The sequence below is a fragment of the Molothrus aeneus genome, chromosome 25, assembly GCF_037042795.1.
Source record: "Molothrus aeneus isolate 106 chromosome 25, BPBGC_Maene_1.0, whole genome shotgun sequence".
Classification (NCBI taxonomy): Eukaryota; Metazoa; Chordata; class Aves; order Passeriformes; family Icteridae; genus Molothrus; species Molothrus aeneus.
Window position 1 is genome coordinate 3,003,237 of NC_089670.1, and position 19,771 is coordinate 3,023,007.

The 19,771-nt window shown below is 40.5% G+C and overlaps 1 protein-coding gene across 1 annotated transcript in view; it reads right to left on the minus strand.

Annotated features, from left to right (window-relative positions):
• TBCD (tubulin folding cofactor D) overlaps positions 1-19,771 on the minus strand; it is a 124,779-nt gene that overhangs the window by 96,272 nt on the left and 8,736 nt on the right. Inside the window, exons 8-14 of the mRNA XM_066565788.1 lie at positions 18,872-19,004; positions 11,366-11,411; positions 8,569-8,701; positions 6,768-6,922; positions 5,779-5,839; positions 5,148-5,222; positions 1,714-1,808 (exon numbers count right to left, since the gene is read on the minus strand). Coding sequence (XP_066421885.1) covers positions 1,714-1,808; positions 5,148-5,222; positions 5,779-5,839; positions 6,768-6,922; positions 8,569-8,701; positions 11,366-11,411; positions 18,872-19,004 — 698 coding nt within the window. The remainder of the gene's footprint in view (positions 1-1,713; positions 1,809-5,147; positions 5,223-5,778; positions 5,840-6,767; positions 6,923-8,568; positions 8,702-11,365; positions 11,412-18,871; positions 19,005-19,771) is intronic.

Here is a 19,771-nt window from a genome sequence, read left to right on the forward strand (position 1 = left end):
ACAGAGCATTGTAACAAGTTTAGAAATTAAATAGTAAATGACAGAACTTCAGTTTCTGAGGTAAGGAACTAAAAGAGATAGACTGATCTTTAATTTAATCCTTCATAGAGAAAAGCTTCTCTCACATTATCAAAAGGCAAAAGTATCAATGTGAGTTTGAAAAAAGGCAATGAAGTAACAGAAGAAGCCCAATTAACTGAAATGCCAACAGCAGGGCATAAGTCAGTGTGAGGTACTGAGCTGTACATCAGCATGTGCTTTCCAGTCCAAGATTAAAGCTTCAACCTTAGGGTCAGATGCTGCTAAATCCCTAATTTCCAAACATGAAATTACAGAGTCATGTGTCACCACTGCCACTCTTCACACTACTTTAAGCAATGTGCCTCACTCATTTCTGAAAGCAGAAAGCTTCAGTTATTGTTATCCACAATTTGAAAAAAATATCTCATGTATCTCTTTACCTGGTAATTTGAATTTCTTTAAAGTGAACGAAAAAAGACTTTTTGGTGGTTCTTCCATAGAATTCAAGGATTTATTCTCCCCCATCTCCATACAAATATTATTTATTAAAGCCAGCTCCAGTGCTGATCTGATCTGCCTTCTTCAAATTAAATAAAAATCTGTCATGAGGTTATCCAGAATCCCTGACAGAGGTGGACAGTTCTGGTTTTGTCAGAACTGAAGTACAGATTTACCTTTGGAGGATTTCCCTTTCAGGATTCCCCAGCTGTAAACTGGAAGGTTTTTAAGTGTTCCACCTTTATCATGGAAGGGCAAAAGTAATGAAAAAAGGGAAACCAACTGAAGGCTCCCTGCACAAACTTTCTCACATGCACCACATGTGAGAAAGTATGGACATGAACTCCTTCCAGGGAGACAGAGTAATAAACTGTACTAAATGCCACATTTTACAGCACATCTTGAAACTAGAACAGATTTAGTACCCTGACTTACTAGTATGAAACATCAGCTTTGAAATATTTTTTAAATTTAGTGTTTAATTTCTCTGTTCAGCACAGAAGCACCAGATGGGACCCAAAGAACCATCTAGAACAAGCCACTGCTGTAAAAGCACCCAAGGGTGGATGTCAACTGCTACACTGTGCTTTTGTCATTCCCACTGTGTATGGCATTGACCAAAATTACATTAATATCTCTGTAATTCAATGTATGTTGAAAACTACAGAACACACAAAGAAACAATTCCTCTGCCCTGTTCTTTTTCTTTCCATCCTGCTATTTCAAAAACCCATTTAAAACATAAACATTTCATGTATAAATTACATTAAACTGGCCTTTGAAATTTAACCATAAACAAACTGCAGAAGCTACTGGCTTTAAAGTGCAAGTTAGTCATCAATTATTTAATATATTCTGCTTAAATAATGACACTGACACAATATGGAGACAAGCAGAATTGTTTTATACAAGTGTACAAAGAAACATGGGAGGGAAGAAGAAAGAAGAAAACCCCAAGAAATTAATTCCATTTTGGAAAGAAATATTTATTAAGTATAAAAAAGGCACACCCAAGCCAATGCTTTAGACAGAAGTACTTAAATATCCCCATGGGCAAATGTTTTACTGTAGAACTCAGTGGTTCAGTCATCACCCAGCACTCACACATCAGCAAATCCCAGTCTTATTGCCACACATTTGGTGCCTAACAATATAAATTATTCCATGAACTTACAGTCAGCAGGTCCAACTCACCATCTGGGATTCGGGAAGGGAGCAGCAATCCTCTCCTGCCCAGCTCAGCCAGGGCCAGGCACCCCCCGTGCCACGCCGTGTCTGTTTCCTGGAAACTAAAGCCAGAACAAGTTTGGTCAAAACTGGCCCTTCCTCTCAGGATTTCATTTCTTATGGTGAATTCTTAACATTTTAAAAGACTCCCAATCCAAACCAGCATGTTCCTATTGTGTTATTGCTGCCACTGGACTTGTAAAATAGAAGAATGACAAGTTAAATGTTTTCCTTCCCATTTATGCAACATAAACAGTGCTATAAATATGACTAAATACTCAAAAACCTCATTTATGACTATAAATGTAACTCAATACAGAAGATTCAATACCTGAAACTCATAGAAAAAAGGAAAACAACTTCCTAGTAAATGGGCAAAAGATTTACAGAACATACCCAAAATAATTAATGAGTTTAGTGCCAAATGCAGCCCTTAACTTGCACAAGAGGTTCAAATGGCAATTCCCAGCAAACCCATTACAAGAGTTTATGAAGTAAGCAAATAGTGGGTTTTATCCACCTTTAGAAAACATCAACGAGAGAAACTTGCAGTGAACACAGCAAAAAACCCCAAATGGTAAATAATTTATAGTGGGCTGGCAGATAATGGAGTGAAAAGAGGAAAGGTGGCAAGCTGCAGGATTAAATCAGAATTCATCCTGTATTACACTAGGAGTAGGAATCTGAGATTCCAAATAGTGAATAATGGAGTGAAAAGAGGAAAGGTGGCATGCTGCAGGATTAAATCAGAATTCATCCTGTATTACACTAGGAGTAGGAATCTGAGAGGATTCCAAATAGTAAATAATGGAGTGAAAAGAGGAAAGGTGGCATGCTGCAGGATTAAATCTGAGCAGAGTTCATTCTGTATTACACTGGGAGTAGGAATCTGAGAAGAAAACCCCAAATAGTAAATAATGGAGTGAAAAGAGGAAAGGTGGCATGCTGCAGGACTAAATCTGAAGAGAGTTCATTCTGTATTACACTGGGAGTAGGAATCTGAGAAGAAAACACTGGACAGCCAGGCCAGGTCAGATCCAAGCTTCATTTCTCCCAACACCATCTCTGAATTGCAGCTCTGAGAGCAGGTGCTCAGCCAAAGAAAAGCAGGACCCCCATCCCCTTCTTGCCCCCCTGGCTTTGGCAAGCAGCAGCACAGAGACAGCTCAACCAGAGGCTGGAGCCAGATTCATTATTTAATAACCTCTGAAGGGACTCTCTTCCATTAATTTGGATAATCCCTTTTTGAACTCCCTTTACACTTTTGGCTCCCATAACATCCCGTGGCAATGACTTCCACTGGTTAATTACAACTGTGTGGAAATGCACTTCCTGCTGCTCCCCTGCTCTGGCACCAGGGAGAGTGAATGGTAAACAGCCTCTCCTCTCCCTCCTTCTGGCCTATTTACAGTGGAGATCCAGCAAATCCCACCCCTCCACTTCTCCTTCCCACCTGTAAAACACCCCATCAGTTAAACCACTTCTCAGTGATTTAGTTTCATCTCTTCCTTTCCTCATCATTTCCAACATTTCTCTTGTTTTCCCTGCCAGCTGCTGAGTGCTCCCCTGACACACTCTGATAGATCAGTGGCTTCCAGGGCTTTGACAGTGAGCAGCATTTTGCCCCAAGTACATCAGTTTGCATGCATTAGACATTATGTTTTACATGACATTTACTGTCATAGTACCTCACCTGGGCTTCTGTAACACTTTCCTTCCTGCCACTTTCAGCTCTCACTACATTAAATCAACTTTGAATATCAGCTGGTTTCCTCAGCCCCTCATTCCCCTTTTTTCCAGATTATTTATGTGTATGTTGAACAACACAAGGCTCATACCCCAGTGGAACTGTGCTGACAATCTCACTACACTGTGAAAAATCATCACTCATTTCTTCCCTGACTTTTGTCTTTTGAAAGAACAAATCCTTTCCTCTTATCCCAACAAGTACAACAGAGTGCTTCTGACGAGCAACTGCTTTATTCCTGTTTTGGTCAATAGATATTTAGTGCAAAGACTCCAACAGAGGCTCTCTCTGTCCTTGCCTACATTTGTTCCCAGGTGTTTCTGAAGAAAGCAGGTCACTCAATTGCTAGTTGAATTACTCATCCCTATGACTTGAAAAACAAGGAAAGAAAACACAGTGAGCACAGGTCTTTGAAGCTCCAGGGATAATTGAGATCAGCAGCACCTCTTAAATTAATCACAGTAACACGGTGAGGGATCATCTAAGTGGATACTTTCCTTGCAAGTCTTTCAGACTTTATACCTTCCTCTTTTCTAATGTGTTGTCCTTTGAGCTGGCATCCTTTATTTGTACTCACAACCAATGTGAAAATGCTTTTTAAAACTGGGAACATCTGAGTGACAAACTGCTCATGACCAGCATTTCTTGCCAATAAAGAAACTCTTTTTGTTATTTTGGTTTTTTATGGTTTGCCCTAAACCACTCGTTTAGATTTCAGGTACTCAATGCAGCTGTGATGAGCAATTTGGTATTAAACAAAAGCACATGATACCTGTTTGATTTTTTCTTTAATGACTTTACATGCTCTACAGGAATGCAAAGCCATGACATCCAACACTAAAGTGCACCAAAAGAGCATCCCACAGCTCTGGGTGCCCCAACCAGAGTTTCCACTGGCCCCAAATCCTCTCTGACACAGCCAAGGGCAGATGCCTTAGCCAGAGTCTAAAACCAGCACATTCACTCTGCAAAACACTTCCAAACTCTGGCAGATCATGGAGAAGCTTGCAGACAAGCTGCACACTTTTTGTTCGGGTAAATATTCTCAGTATCCACAAGGTCCTATGGCAAGAATTTTTTACAGTTTAACTGTAAAAACTAAATAACATCACTCTGTCTTTATTCCAAACCTGCCACCTGATGCTTGAGTTTGCTTCTAGTAACACAAAACCTAGAGGCAAGCACATCCACACCATTCCCAAGTGCATAAAGCTCTATTATACCCTATTTATTCCTCACTCTCCCTACATGTTTCAGCCTCCCCTCACACAGAGATTGTTTCTCACCTCTGGTGAAGCTCAGAACATCATTTCCAGTTCTGCTGGGTTTCTGAGGATGGACACTAAACTCAAGACATGAGCTTGAGCACACCAGGAATCTCTAAAGTAGCAAGTTAACGGGCATTTTTAAAATTTTTCCTAAAATTAACTTCAGTGCCTGCACACTACCTTAATATGGGGTCATGAGGAGGGATCAGAAATAATTTCTTTATTGAATACCCTTAGCCCATCTGTGCCTTCAAAGATTTTGAAATCTGAGAGAAGGACAGCAAGAAAATTCACAGATTTTTAGACCTTTCTTCCTAACTGATGTCCCCCTGTTGCACAAGCAGACATGTTTTAGATGTGTGTAAAGTGTGAAATAAGATTTTTACCTAAAACAGTCCAACAGAGACCCAATCACATCATCTGCTAATTCTTTTGGAAGTCTTCCAGTTATTCTACCAATTCTACAGAAGAAGAAAAAGAAAGAAACATACAATGGATCATTAGTACTGCATTTGATTGGTAAATTACAGGAAAAAAATTAGTTACTGGAATCTTCCTGACTTCAGGATGCCACCCCACTGCCCTAAGACTGATACCCTTAAACAACAATCTCAAACTTTAAAAAAGTCTACATAGCAGTGAACCCTCCACAGAAATGCATTTTAAAAGAGAAAGAGAAAAAAAGCATTTTGAAGAAATGTTTCTTTGCACCCTTCACATCTTGTCTTACCCAGAACATCTATTTCCAAACCTCCAAACCCACCTGAAATTCCCTAAAAACTGACCTGAGTTTTCATCAGCAAAAGAGACAAACGTGTCTGTGCACCCACCCACCACAGGCTGTGCTAAAGCCATTTGCAGTAAATAGCAAAATTGGCAATATACCCAAATTATCAGTCATGGATTACACTACATTTCTATACCGTTTAAGCTAAGCTGTAAACAAGACAGAAATATATTGTTTACATGTTATATATTGTTCATATACATTGCTTACAATCACCATAACAAACTCACCCTTTGGCTGCAGACCACCTGACAATGGTGTCTTTGTCTTTCAGGCCAACCAACAATTGCTCTGCAAATAATTTGATTTTAAAAAAACAAAAATAACAGATTATTCTTATTTAACAACAGAAAATTTTCTTAAGATGTTCAAATTTCATTTGCCTCATTGTATAAAAATCTTTGTATCTAGATTTATTCTATTTGTCACATAAGTATGACTTGAAATTAAAAGCCAAGAAATATGTCAAAATGGTTTACAGAAAAAGAATGAAATTTTAAGTGCTGTAAAAAATTCAAAATGGAGGCCATGGTGCTTTTTGCAGAGGTTCATTAGATTATTCAGTTATAAAAGTCTTCTGATGCAATTTTTGCCTATTTATTTAGAGAATATCCACCAGCCAGCTAGCAGAGGACATGCTGTACAACTGCATATTAACAAACAAATGCTGTTCCTTTGATACTACCACAGTCTAAAAATTAAACCATAATTCTTCAGCTTTCATGTGACACATTTTTTGTTGTGTGTCTCATTATAAATTTTAATTCATTTGTAAAAGGCTCAGGGCATCTCTTTTATATAACTGGATAAAATTGGTAAAATATATTTCAGTGTGTTTATACCTCCATGGCCAACTCCACTACAAATACTCCACTACTGAGTTTCTGATTGAGATGCTGAAATCCAACCCATTTGACAAAATACCATCTATTTTATCTAGCTGCAAAGACTGAAGTTTTAGAGTCTTTCCAGCTGTTCACACTAGCACAGACACCACATTACTTTTTTAGCCCAAATCAGATTGTTTTCCAATGTATGTTTAATTTGCAGCATGTGAGAAATGGATTTGTAAAGAATTTTTAAAGTTTAATCGAGGTTTATATAGTATGTATTTGTATATAAATTTTGTATTTGTATATAAATGTAAAATTTAAATTTAAAAGAAAAGGGCATAATCCAACAGCAGCATTGCAACAACTTCTCTCCAGTTTTAACACACCTACAACATTTTCAATCTCTGCTGGAATGTCATATTCCTCATCATCATCATCAGCAGCAGCAGCTTCAGCAGCAGCAACTTCTCTCTTCTGGTTCTGCACAGCAGAGCCCTGAGCCTGCAGGTTGGCAGCCAGGGAGCGACAGCCACGCTGGTACCTGCAGAGCAAACACAGCTCCAGTGATCTCTGACTTAACACCAGCTGCAGCAGGGACACACTGCCACCAAGTCTGTCTGTCTGTCACCTCCTTCACCTCCCAGGGTGAGCAAACACAGCTCCAGTGATCTCTGACTTAACATCAGCTGCAGCAGGGACACACTGCCACCAAGTCTGTCTGTCTGTCTGTCACCTCCTTCACCTCCCAGGGTGAGCAAACACAGCTCCAGTGATCTCTGATTTAACATCAGCTGCAGCAGGGACACACTGCCACCAAGTCTGTCTGTCTGTCTGCCACCTCCTTAACTTCCCAGGGTGAGCAAACACAGCTCCAGTGATCTCTGACTTAACATCAGCTGCAGCAGGGACACACTGCCACCAAGTCTGTCTGTCTGTCTGTCTGTCACCTCCTTAACTTCCCAGGGTGAGCAAACACAGCTCCAGTGATCTCTGATTTAACATCAGCTGCAGCAGGGACACACTGCCACCAAGTCTGTCTGTCTGTCACCTCCTTCACCTCCCAGAGTGAGCAAACAGCTGCAGTGATTTCTGATTTAACATCCAGCTGCAGCAGGGACACACTGCCACCAAGTCTGTCTGTCTGTCACCTCCTTCACCTCCCTAGTACAGCTCTCCAGTTATTCAGTGACTGTTTAAAGGAAAGGGAGAAATATCCCATTCTCCTTGCTCCTGACCCAGTTGTCTGTTTTCCAAGGTGAGAAGAGCCAGACTATTCAAATAGTTCCTTTTCATTATCCCTCCCTTTCCTGTTTCACTATAACCTATTTTCCACTGCAAACAACAAAGAGAGACAAAATTCCCAGGCCCCAAAAGTCTCTCCAAAAATGAAAAAAATATTAAAAAATTAATAAAATCATCTTATTAAAAATTGCTTTTTAAATCTCAAAGCCAGCTTAGTACTTTCTGACCAAACTGTACTCGAATATTTAGCCCGTGGTGTAGATGCATTCTTACAAAAGATAGACTTTACATGCTAAACTGACTTTTGCCATGGGGCAACGTACATTCTCCACCTAAAAAGAATTTTCTATGCCTAAGGATGTTCTCAAAAGCCAGTAAAATAAATACAATAAAAATAGTCACCAAGGGAGCCTGCAATTTTAAAATATCAGTGCGAGAAATCTAAAAAAGAGTTTGCCCTCTGGCAGTAGGTAAAACCAGACACCAAAACCTGACTAATATGCAAAACCAGAGCAGGATTGCAAACCACTTTTCCCCTGTGAACTTTCTATCGAATCAGGGTAGGACCAGGTAATGGAAAAAGTTATGTTCACTCTTACAAAATTGTACTAAATCAGCTTCAGGAACAAAGGTCTTCCCATATTTAGTGAGTTATGCATTATATAGGAACAGGCTTCTGCTTGTGCAACGTGCAAAGTCAGATTTGGCTTGTCCCAGCACTCACTTATGTACCAAAATTGAAAAAAAAATACAGGAAACTAAATACAGTGGAAGAATCCTGCTTTTTCTAAATACTGCAAATGAAGAATAATGTTCATTCCCACAGGGATTTCTTTTTCTTTAAGGCAATGTTAAGAGGGGCAAATGCATGGATTTATGAATTTGTAGTGGGTTTTATTTAAGGATTTTCCTTTTTTTTTTTGAACTTTTCAGCTTTAAACTGACCTCCACTTTGCTACCTTTGGTTTCACAAATGTCAGCCCAAGCCTCTGGACCAGTTTCATGCCCAGCTTGCGCAGAACCATCTGATTGCTCTCTGACAGCTTGCAGCTATCAAGACACTCCAGAACAGTAGCAGCTGCAAAAGAAAACAAACACACCAGAAAAACAGCTTTTCAAAACACCTTGGTATGAACATCTGAAAGTTTTGAATGGTTTTGGGGATATTTATGTTTTTAAAGGCATTACTGAAACACAAATGCCCCGTTACCTACTTTGTGGGAGATGACATTGGTCAAACAGCTGCGATATCCTTCACTGCCCAAACAGGGGAGATGGCTTTAAGGATTAGTTTTGATTATGAAAATTATTATCTACATTCTCTGAGTGTTTATGCCTCTGTTTCTTGGAAGCAACACATCCAAGTGTCTTTCAGGGTCTAAGGATTTTCAGTGATCTAACAGAACCACAAGCTAGAAAATGCAATTCTTTTACTCAGAAAATCTCCTGCACACTGAAAGCTTTCCCTTTCCTCATTTAGTATTTTCAGGCAGCACCAAATCCTGACACTGAAATTTTTATGATGATGGATGTCCAGAAACATTTACACATGAGAAACACTGTGGATGTGTAAACAATCAGCCACAAAACCTCTCATTTGGGCACATCAAAGGTAACAAAGTTATTTGTCCAGCAAGTAAAAAAAACACAGAGAAAAGAGAATCTTGGGTTAATGAGGATAAAGTTCCAGGATTCAAAATTTTCACAAGGAAGCTATGGCTGTTACAAATAAAAAAGCCCTTTTGCAGTTTCATTAGGGTGAAAAGAATTCTTCAGAAGTTGACCATTAGCTAATAGAGACTAATGACTCAGGCTCTGAAAGAGCCACTGGGCTTCAACTGCACTGCTCAGATGGAACCACAGCAGGCAAATCCTCTGCTGCCTCCTGCCCCAGCCTCATATCAGGGCTTTCAAAATACAGAGAGATCAAAGAAAATGCAATTATTTCAAAGTCTGAGACACTGTAAGACATGACTTACAAATCTGCTCAAGTCTTTAAAAAGAGTGGTGATGCATCTTGATGTACTGAAATTACAAATGAAACAATCCATGCAGACAACAAGCCACTGATGATTATTAATACTTCAATACCTTCCAGCAACCTGGATTTTTTGCAGTTATAAAAGCCCAAGAGACTGATAGTTTAGGAGGAAGAGGCTGCAGAAGCATCATCATTCACAGACAGAAAATAAATTAAGAATATATAAATAAAGGCCTCTTCCAAGTCCTGCCAGCTCTTGAATCACTGAAATATCTACAGACCCATGTAAATTACTCCAGGGCTAGTGTTTGTTTTTAATTCAACTTCTATGTCACAAGTGACTTCAAACAGGATCTTGCTTTCACATTTGCCTATTTTTTTTCTATTTCATCCTCAGATCTGTTATAATTAAAAATCTTAGATATTTTTTGTCTCTCACATTTTCTTATCCTGAACAGTTCCCATCTGAATAGCTGCTTCTCAGTTGTGACCATTCCAGATTTTCTAGGGTAAATTCACTCATTGATATGCCCCTGATTTTCCTCTTATTACCAGGCTCATAACTCACTATTCTTTCTATGCCATGAGCCAAAGTTTCTGATTTTACCAGCAGGGTTAATGCTGTGAGCTCAATATGCTCCTTCCATACTGTGTTGTACTGTGGCATTTTCTAAATTCTGTCCTTTTCTGTTGCACTGTAATTTTCCCAGCCTGTTTATTTTTCTGCTTCTCTGGCAGCCTCCCAGTGGATTCTGCTGTTCCTGTGCAATGGCATTCCCAGGATTTGCACCTGTGTCATTCCATGCTGTTTGTCTTCACTATCTTAGCTCCATCAATACCCATCTCTCAGGCATTTTCTAAGGAAGTGTCTGTATCTCAGCCCTAGGAACTGGGAAAATGAGACTTTCCAGCACCAAAACTAAAAAGCTTCTTCTCAGGGCCAAAATAATGTCATGAGTGAAATCACAAACACTCTAAAGTGAGTTTATATCCCTACTTGGTTCCTGTGAATGGCATAAACCCCATTTCTGGTACTTGGATAACCTGCACAAAACTGACCAGGCCTTTTGTAGTGTTTTGGAACTGGCCACCACCTTTCCCTGCCTCCCCTTACTGCTATCAATAAGGCCCAAGATCACACTGCAGTCAGTTCTGATCATATTTCAAGATTCAGCCCAAGATAACATAATTCCAAACTGCAGCTACACTGTTCAGAAACCTCCATACTCTCTTTTTCTCTTTTTGGCATCCTGTCTATCCCTAATTGCACCCAGTATAATCTCTTTTTACTACAAAACTTCTCTTATTCCAAAATTATCCCCACATGACTCCAGCTGTGTCCTGTACACAACTGGTTCTTAAAACTTGGGTTTTTTTGAAATCCTGTGTTTGCATTAAAACTTGAAGAGTCTCTGCAAAACTTCCAGCAGGAATATGTACAAAACCAGTCTATGCTCAAGTGAATTTCAAACAAATATTTTCCACATCTAACAGTTTCTATGTTCTGTGTTCAGCTCCTGTATTACAGCAATGGCCAGTGTGATCACCTGCCAAACCCTCTGATGTGCTGCCCCAACACAACATTCCCTGGTGGCATCTGCTCCTCCCTCACTGTCATTTCTGCTTTTGCTGGCCTCATTTTTCCTGCTTTAGCACTGTGGATTTTACTCCTTCCAGAACCACTTGTCACCAGGTTAATCTTCCTTTCCCTTTTCCACTGCAATGGCTTGAAAAACTGAACCCAGGCTATTACAAACTTACCATATGGTAAACAGTCTTCTCTCTTGCCATGTTTAAACAGCTGTGCCTGCAATTAAAATAGGGAACACAGACATGAGAATACAGAGATTCTGTAAAACAATATATATCAAGCATTTAGCTCTAAAATATTTTTAATGTTCTCACAATGATGTATAGTGTTTGCTGATTTAAATAGTAAAAGGAGGAGTCTCAGGGTGCAGCTCTTCTTGGTAACTGCTCAGGGGACTGAGGTGGCCAAAAACCACTCAAGAGAAAATGAAAAAAAAAAAACAGAATAAAAAATGAGGAAAGAAAAAGGCCACCAGTTTTGGGCTAGCTCAGGTCCCTGACCCATCAGGCTCAGTGCCGGGTCACAGGAGCTCAGTGTGGTGCAACCACTGCTTGTGAGAGACTAAACCACCTACAGACACCTGCAAATACACCTCCAGCAGGCCAACTGCAATTCCTGTGCCCAGGGAACTTTATCTGCAGCTAAATATCCCAGTGAGATTAAACCCCAGCACTGCAGCCAGACAAGGCACTATTAACACCTGACAGAACACGTTACACATTAAAAGCTTCCTCAGCTCCCCACGGAGCAAAAACCTGGCCAGGCACTTGTTTGTCCTTCACCAGAAGCAAAATCTTCCTCAATAAATATGCCTGGGAGTTAAACAAGAACAGACTTCCCCTGAAAAGAGGTACTTTCTCACACATACCCAACACACACACACGCACGCCTCCCGCGCTGCAGGCGTGGCTGCCAGCAACAGAGGCAAGAAAAACACCCTGGGGCTGTGTACCCAGCCCCTTTTGCTTTGTTACTGAATTGCATTCCAGGATCACAAATCAGCACTACTGCCAGCTATATATGGGAATTTCATATTATATATCAAAGTATTTGAGGTGTTAATGCAGGCAAGTGTGAGGGCTCCCTTAAAAATGACTTTTACACAGCAGCAATGCAATAGGATGACTTCAGGCCCAGCCAACAGAAATAAGTATCACTTTAAATGTATAAATTGGCACAGCTTTTAGCAATAGATGAAGTCAGTGTTAAAAAAATTACAAAAATTTCTCACTGACATACAACAAAACCCTGCTCGTACTAAAAAAGCTTAAAAAATATGTCAGAGAACCTGCAAATCTTTGGTACAACAAATCTAGGGCTCCTCTGAAAATTTTCTTTGTTGAAATATGCAGAAACTCATTTCATCACTTTGTTCCTGTGTTCTGCTTTAAAACCCCATAACTGATTTCTCCACACACTTTGCTGTGGATGCTGGAGACAGGGCAGCATCCCTGCATCCTCACAACTCCTTCCCTTAATCCTCACAATTCCCTCCCTGCATCCTCACAATTTCCACCCTGCATCCTCACAATTCCCTCCCTGCATCCTCACAATTCCTTCCCTGCATCCTCACAACTCCTTCCCTCCATCCTCACAATTCCTTCCCTCCATCCTCACAACTCCTTCTCCTTCTGCCTGACTTAACAGCAAATATTTTTTTAAGGCACACTCAGGCTTACTTCAAATTATTATTATTATTGTTGTTGTTGTTGTTGTTATATTCAAGCATATTGAAACAAAGCACAGTGTAATCCCTCAAGCAGTGATAATGCAGAGAAACAGCTTTTGAACAGACCCTTGGGGATGCTCCTGGACACTTTTGGGTGTGTGCTCTCAGCACACTGCTGGGGAGCTGGAACAGAACCATCCAAATAACCCATTTCAGTCTGCAGGTCCCAATAATAATAACAGAACCATCCAAATAACCCATTTCAGTCTGCAGGTCCCAATAATAATAACAGAACCATCCAAATAACCCATTTCAGTCTGCAGGTCCCAAATTCTGGCACCTTTCTCCAAGCTTCTCCACATGTTGTCACACCCTTGAGCCCAAGTCTGAATTAAGTCCTGACTCTGCCACCTCTGAGAGAGATGGAAGGAATCAAACAACACACGAGCAGGAAATGAGAAAAAATCAAATAGTGCACAGTATTTTTTTTAATGCTTTTCCTTACACACCTATGAATCAGTTTAGAGCACCAACCTTGGCAGATTCCATTTCATAATCATTTATATTATTTTCTGAACAAAAAAGTGAAACACACATTGTCTCCCTACAGCAGTTTCACTAAAACTCAAATAACAACTATTTTCAACACAAAACATCTACTCCTACCATGGGAGTTTATAATGTACATTTTGTAATAAAATCATTGTGGCAACAGCTATAAATCAACTGAGATGTGCATTAAGATGTTTTATTTTATCAATACAAATTTTTAGGAGAAGTAAGAATTGCCCAAAGGACACCATAGTTAATCAATAATTATTAATTTAAATTAATTACTAAACTTTTTTTTAAAGGGCCATAATATTTACATGACTTTTGATCAATAAAATATGTTCCCAAGGCTTTAGGAATAAACACAGCTGAAAATGCCAACTGTCTGAATGGGAAGAAAGTTCTTTCTGCACCCACCTTGGTGCACTGGGGGTCAGATACAACCTTGGAGCAGGTTCCTGGAGTTTCTACAACTGATACATCAGGTATTTCTCTGTGTCAGAGAAGTTGAATAGCTATTTTAAAAATAAATTTTACAAAAGTAAATAGGTAACAGACAAACCATGGAAAACCACTCTTCAGATATTCAACACAGCAGAAAATTCAGTGTCTGGGGTTTTTTCTGAGTGTAGAGAAGACAAGAAGAGAAGTGTTCATTACTTATTTATGAGTCAATGCATGCAAAAGCATCCCCAAGTCCAAAACTCTAAAACTTTTGAGTGTGATAGATATATTTTCCTCAAAGGAAATAAAGAAGCACTTTATCCAATGCTGTTTTTTGGGAAAGCAGAAAAAATATTTTCTTCTAGCACATGCTACAGTCAGGCATGTACAGCAAAGTTACTCCTTCAGAAAAATACTGTAAATCTGGAACTTACAGGGATCATATTAAAAAAGAAATGTTCATGATGCATAAATGAAAATCATGAGGGAAAAAAAAAAGCAGCAAAAGGAGCAAATCAGCATTGCAGCACCCAGCCTAAACTTCCTGCCTTGAAGGAAGAAAAATATCCAAGGCACACCATTTCCAAAAATCTGATACAAACAAAGCAATTAATAAGCTTGGTTTGCCACCTGCACAGGCATTTTGGTGTCAGAGGGCTGAGCACGAGGAGCCTGCCTGTTGGAGCATCCCTGCAGTCACAGCCACGCCACAGCTCCTCTAAGGAGGACACAGAGCACACAGCAACCGACCCAACCTGCTCAGCTGTTGAAAAGTATGTGACTCCCTCTCTTATAAATAATTAAGCCACCTACAAATTAGAGAAAATCAGTGGTGTGCAAGCAATGACGACTGTCAGGTCTGGTTCTGCTTTAGAAACAGCGCAGGGCAAGGCAAACAAAGCCCAGTTTCTTAATAATCCCAGCAGAGACACCACACCTGCCAATTGTCTGCATAACCCACTTTGGGCTCGACCTGCAGGAGATCTATCAGTGGGGATCATCTCCAGGACTTGTTCCCCAAGCTACACAAATCACCATGAGGGGTGGCCTGGCCGGTGGGGACTGAGTGGATCTTCCTGCTGAGCAGGAGACACAAGTCTGGATCTTCCCTCTGGTTGTAACCAAGGGGAGGGCTGGGAGGATAATTCCAGCCTGGCTGGGAAGAGCAGGAAATGATCCCTTGCACTGCTCTGGAGCACCCCCTGGTAGCCACACAACACCCCAGGAATGCCACCAGCCATCCCTGCCTCCAGGCCAGGAGCAAGGAGGGAGAACACGCTGGCAGAACTGAAGTTCACTTGGAAGGAGGGAATATTTAATATATTCTACGTGCAGCTGAAGGTAAAATGGGTTAGTTAAAGGCCTTGCTCTTACTGTGCCTCCACACAAGCAGCATTCCTGCTGTGGGCTGCACGTGCTTGGGTGCTGAGCATCAACATGACACCAACACTGACAGACAGCAACACAGGGATGGCAGCTTTCATGTGATCCCAGTTATTTATCAGCTGAACATCTGAAATGTTTACACGAACACATGGAGAGCTGGCAGAGTACCTCCCTTCCATCGGGAGATTACCAAAACCCACGGATTTTAAATACTCAGAAGGTAAAAAACATTTAGCAGCTTGAGATAGTACTATGCTCTAACAAGAAAAAGAAACAGCTTTATGGTAACAGAACTTCTGAACCTGGAATGAGCACAAAAGCTCTGGTGAGAAGAGAAGAACCCAGCAGTATCAGACAAGGCCACATTAGAAGAAATACTCAGTGACAGCCAGGAGAGGAATGGCATGAGCAGAAAGGAGTCAGTGCCCTCGGTACCTGCAGACATAGGAATGTTTGTACCTCTCACCAACACTGCTTCTTCTACACTTTTATCACCAAACCACTAAACAACAACCCCTTTTTAAAAAAAATAGCGCCAATAGACAATCCTAATACACCAAATTCTCTGAGAATGCCAAAAATACAGAGACTTGGGAAACATTCTATTTGGAAATATTCTATTTTTGTGCCTCTGGGTCTGAAAGAATGGAGTTAGAGAGTTCTTTCTTCCCTGGAGCCAAATTTACATAAGCATGTAGCTATTGCTAAATAACCTTTGCATTAGAGACAGCTCAGGGAAATGCCTCGTTCTTAAGACTCTCGAGTTTCATCAGATCACTGTGTAGGGCGTTTTATTTTTTTTAATTATTACTCACACTTGTATACTGAATCACTTATAAAACAAATAAGGTTTAATAAGTTTCAATGCCCAAGGCTACCTCAACGTGATGACATCTCTGTCACGCAAGAACTGGGAGTGCTGCGCCCTGCAGCGATAACTAAAAAGCTGTTTGATATAATGGCAGGTTTAAAAGCAAACCTCCAGACCAAGAGAATTTAAAATGCAGATTCTTGAAACAGGCTAGAAGTTTCCTTCAAGTAAACGAATGTTATAAAAAAGTAGCAATTGCTTAATAATCCAACATTTTCAGTCCTTCAAATGCCAAGGGACAGGAGTAGGGAAGTGAATTAAATGCCATAGCGCAACCGAGGTTTCAACAAAGGAGGGCAGTTTGAAACACTGAAATTTGAAACAGAGTCACAGAGGTGCCTGCTGGTGCCCCCCATTGGGAAATGGTGAGTTACTGAGGACAGGAGCAGAGAGCCACAGGCCCCAGTGCAATTACAATATGCAAGGCGGGGTGCGTGTTCCGACAGGAGCCGCGGAACGGCCGGACTCGTTCTGCACACAGCGCTGGGTGAGATGAAACACAGCACACACCTGATCAGCCAGGCTCACGGCCACAGAGAGGCAGATCAAAGTCAGCCACGGCCAACTACTCACTGCGTCCCTGACTTGCAGTTTCACTTCATTGAAATGCAGGAGTTTCGTGTCTTTTCCGAGCCATTTTTCCATGCCAGCCTCGCTTGGAGCCGCTCGGTAAACGCAGACCAGAAGCGGCACAAAATCCTAACCCGACCAAAGCCCACCCTGCTCAGGGCAGCCTCACTCTGCTGTGATGTGGAGAGACTTTTTATCCCCACTCTGGTGGGCTACATCATTCCCAAAGCCTGCACAATCCCTTGCTATACTGACCAGAACTGAAAAATGGTCTTTTTTCTCCTGCTTGTTCAAAGATGGCCAAGCAGCAGCAGTTTGACTCTTAAAATAACAAAGTGCTGGAGGAATCCAAGAGCAAAGAATTCTGAAGCTTGTTGCCACAATTTTTAGTTGCCCCTCATGAGGATGTGCTCTGCTTTACACATTCAGTGATTACTTGTTAAAATACATTGTATTTATTTATAGAATAAATAGACTATATTATATAGAATAGACTATATTATATACTGCATGAAGTATAGAATTATTTCTAGAAGTATGTATTATTTATAGAACAAATAGACTTATTTATAAAATAAATAGACTACATTATATGAAGGTAGAATCTTGCATGTTAAAGACAAGTGTTTGCTTATATTGAACATTTATTTTCAGGTGGTATTTTTGACAATATAGTGTTGCTCCAAGTGTGAAACAAAATTCTTAATATTAAAATACTAAGAATATATGTAATTATATATAAATATGATATTTATAACATTTAACTCTTGAAATAAATATTTCCTGCTCTCCTTGAGCACCTACATGCATACACACACCATTCTGAAAACCTTTACTCCCTAATGATACAGCTCATTGTAGTGACTGAAAGGAGAAATTGAAGACTAAATGCAAGACAAGGCTTTACAAATCTGCCCATATCTACCAATTGGAACAGGAATTATGAGGTGTGGAGAAGAAAAAAAAAAAAAAATCCCAGAAAAGCAAAGCAGCAGGCTCTGCTCCCAGGTCTATTGTATCACATTCTGGTTTCGATTCTACTTGTTGAGTATTCACCTGTTTCGCTTAGTGAGCACTAATGAACAGGTGGATGGAGCCAAAGCCAAACTCAAAGGAATTATGACAAAACACTAATGCATTATACATCCTGCAGGTCTCATCATGCCTGGGAATGGCAAACAGTCAGTCTCCCTTTCCAGATCTGACAATAAAATGATGAAACATCATTCTGTCTTTTGAAACGCTGCAATGCACACAAATAACGCTTCCTCCTGCTTAAGCAGCAGGTCCTCAGTTATTCTAAATATAGATCATTTCTTCCCCTTCTGATTTGGAAGAGCTCGAGAGGAAAAAGAAACAACTCAAAAAAAAAAACCCACACACTTGCTCCAGACCTTTGCTTTGATGTTTAGTACCACACTGCACACAAGTCCTCTTAGTGACTGGTTAAGAAGAGTAGCAAATTTATGCAAATTATCAAAACTTGTACAAACACCAGCAAATCCTCAAACCTGTGCAACTGCAAAGGGCTCATGATCTGTCTTCACCTGCACTGCCTTGGTCAACAACCAAAGCAAGAAGGAACAACAATCCCTCCCCCCTCACAAACCCATTCTGCCCAAATATATTCGGACATCAAAACTGGCACAGACACCAGAAGTGTCACCCCAGGATTTCAAAACACACCCCAGCACTTTTAAGGGTGTAAAACTACAATAAAGCTTTTATAAATGGCCCTTTTTAGGATGTACAAGAGGAGCAGTGCCCTGGAACAGCAGTTCAGGAACTGCAGATTTTTTCCCCATGCACAGTATACCAATTTTAAAACCCAAAGTAAGAATTCAGCTCTTTTGAGTCACACACCATTATCAATTCACAAAGAAAGGCCACTCAACAAAAAATTCATTCAGATTAGCAAACAAACTCCAACTTACTGAAACAACTGCTACTTTGAGAGTTATTTATGAGTAGCTGTACTGGCAATTTCACTTTCATTTGGGGATGACAAAAAAAAAGAAAATACACATGCATGGGAAGTTATATTGTTCAAACTGCTGTGGAGGAAATTCTCCTTTTTTTATTGCCAGGAACCCCTCTGTGCATTTGCTGTCAAGGGCCTCCTGTAGCAGTATAGGATGGCCATAAGACCACCTGTCTATCTTTGAAGGGAAAAGCAGTATTTACCAGGGCCTGGAGCATGCCATTCACAATGACAGTGCCCTCCATGGTCTGGAAGGAGGATTTGGATAACATGGAGAGCACCCAGTCCAGGAAATCTGCCATCCTGCTTTGCTTGACATCAGGGCGGACAATAAACCTGTCACAGATAAAAAAAGAAAAACATTGCAGCCATTGACTTTATGACACCCAGTGAAAAATGACTTTTCTTCCTATCCAAACTGGTTCTAGCTCCTGGAAACAATTCTTCAATGTGCCTTTCCCCAAATCACTGAGGGTGGCAACACTCCAAACCATCCTATGTTTAGCCCAGCTGTTTCTGGGCAAGACTCTGACCTGGAACTTTGTTTTCACTTCAAACCCAGCTAAAAACTTGGGTTCTAGAAATTTCTTACCTTAATTATAAAGCAACAAAATTTCCAAAGCTTTTAAGAAATTATTTCTATTAGAATTAGTGAAAGGCTGAAACAAATAGGAGGATTCTGCACCTCTCTCACCAAAACCAGCCATTCTGCAAATCTGAAAATCAGTGGTCATTTTGCACTGTCTGTCAGAAAGAGCAACCAGCAGGGCTACATTTGGGGTTCCAGATATTTGAAAAGGTCAAGTACCTGTTATTAATACACTAGATGGTTGAAAAGATGTGGTTTTAGCCATCTTAGAAAAGGGAAAAGATGATTTTCATGGCTAAACTATCATAAACCTACTCTCAGCCCTACCCTGAACAGCCAAGCTGCAGTCAGGGCATCACTTCAGTGTCCTGGCACCCACAAACCAGGTCCTGCTGCAGCAGCAATTCAGACTACTGAATGTAGATTTGTTCTCAACTCACCCAGTGGAAACAAGGCACATGGGGAGTTGAGCCCACCCAGAACAACCCACAGAATTCAAAGAGGATGTGCCCCA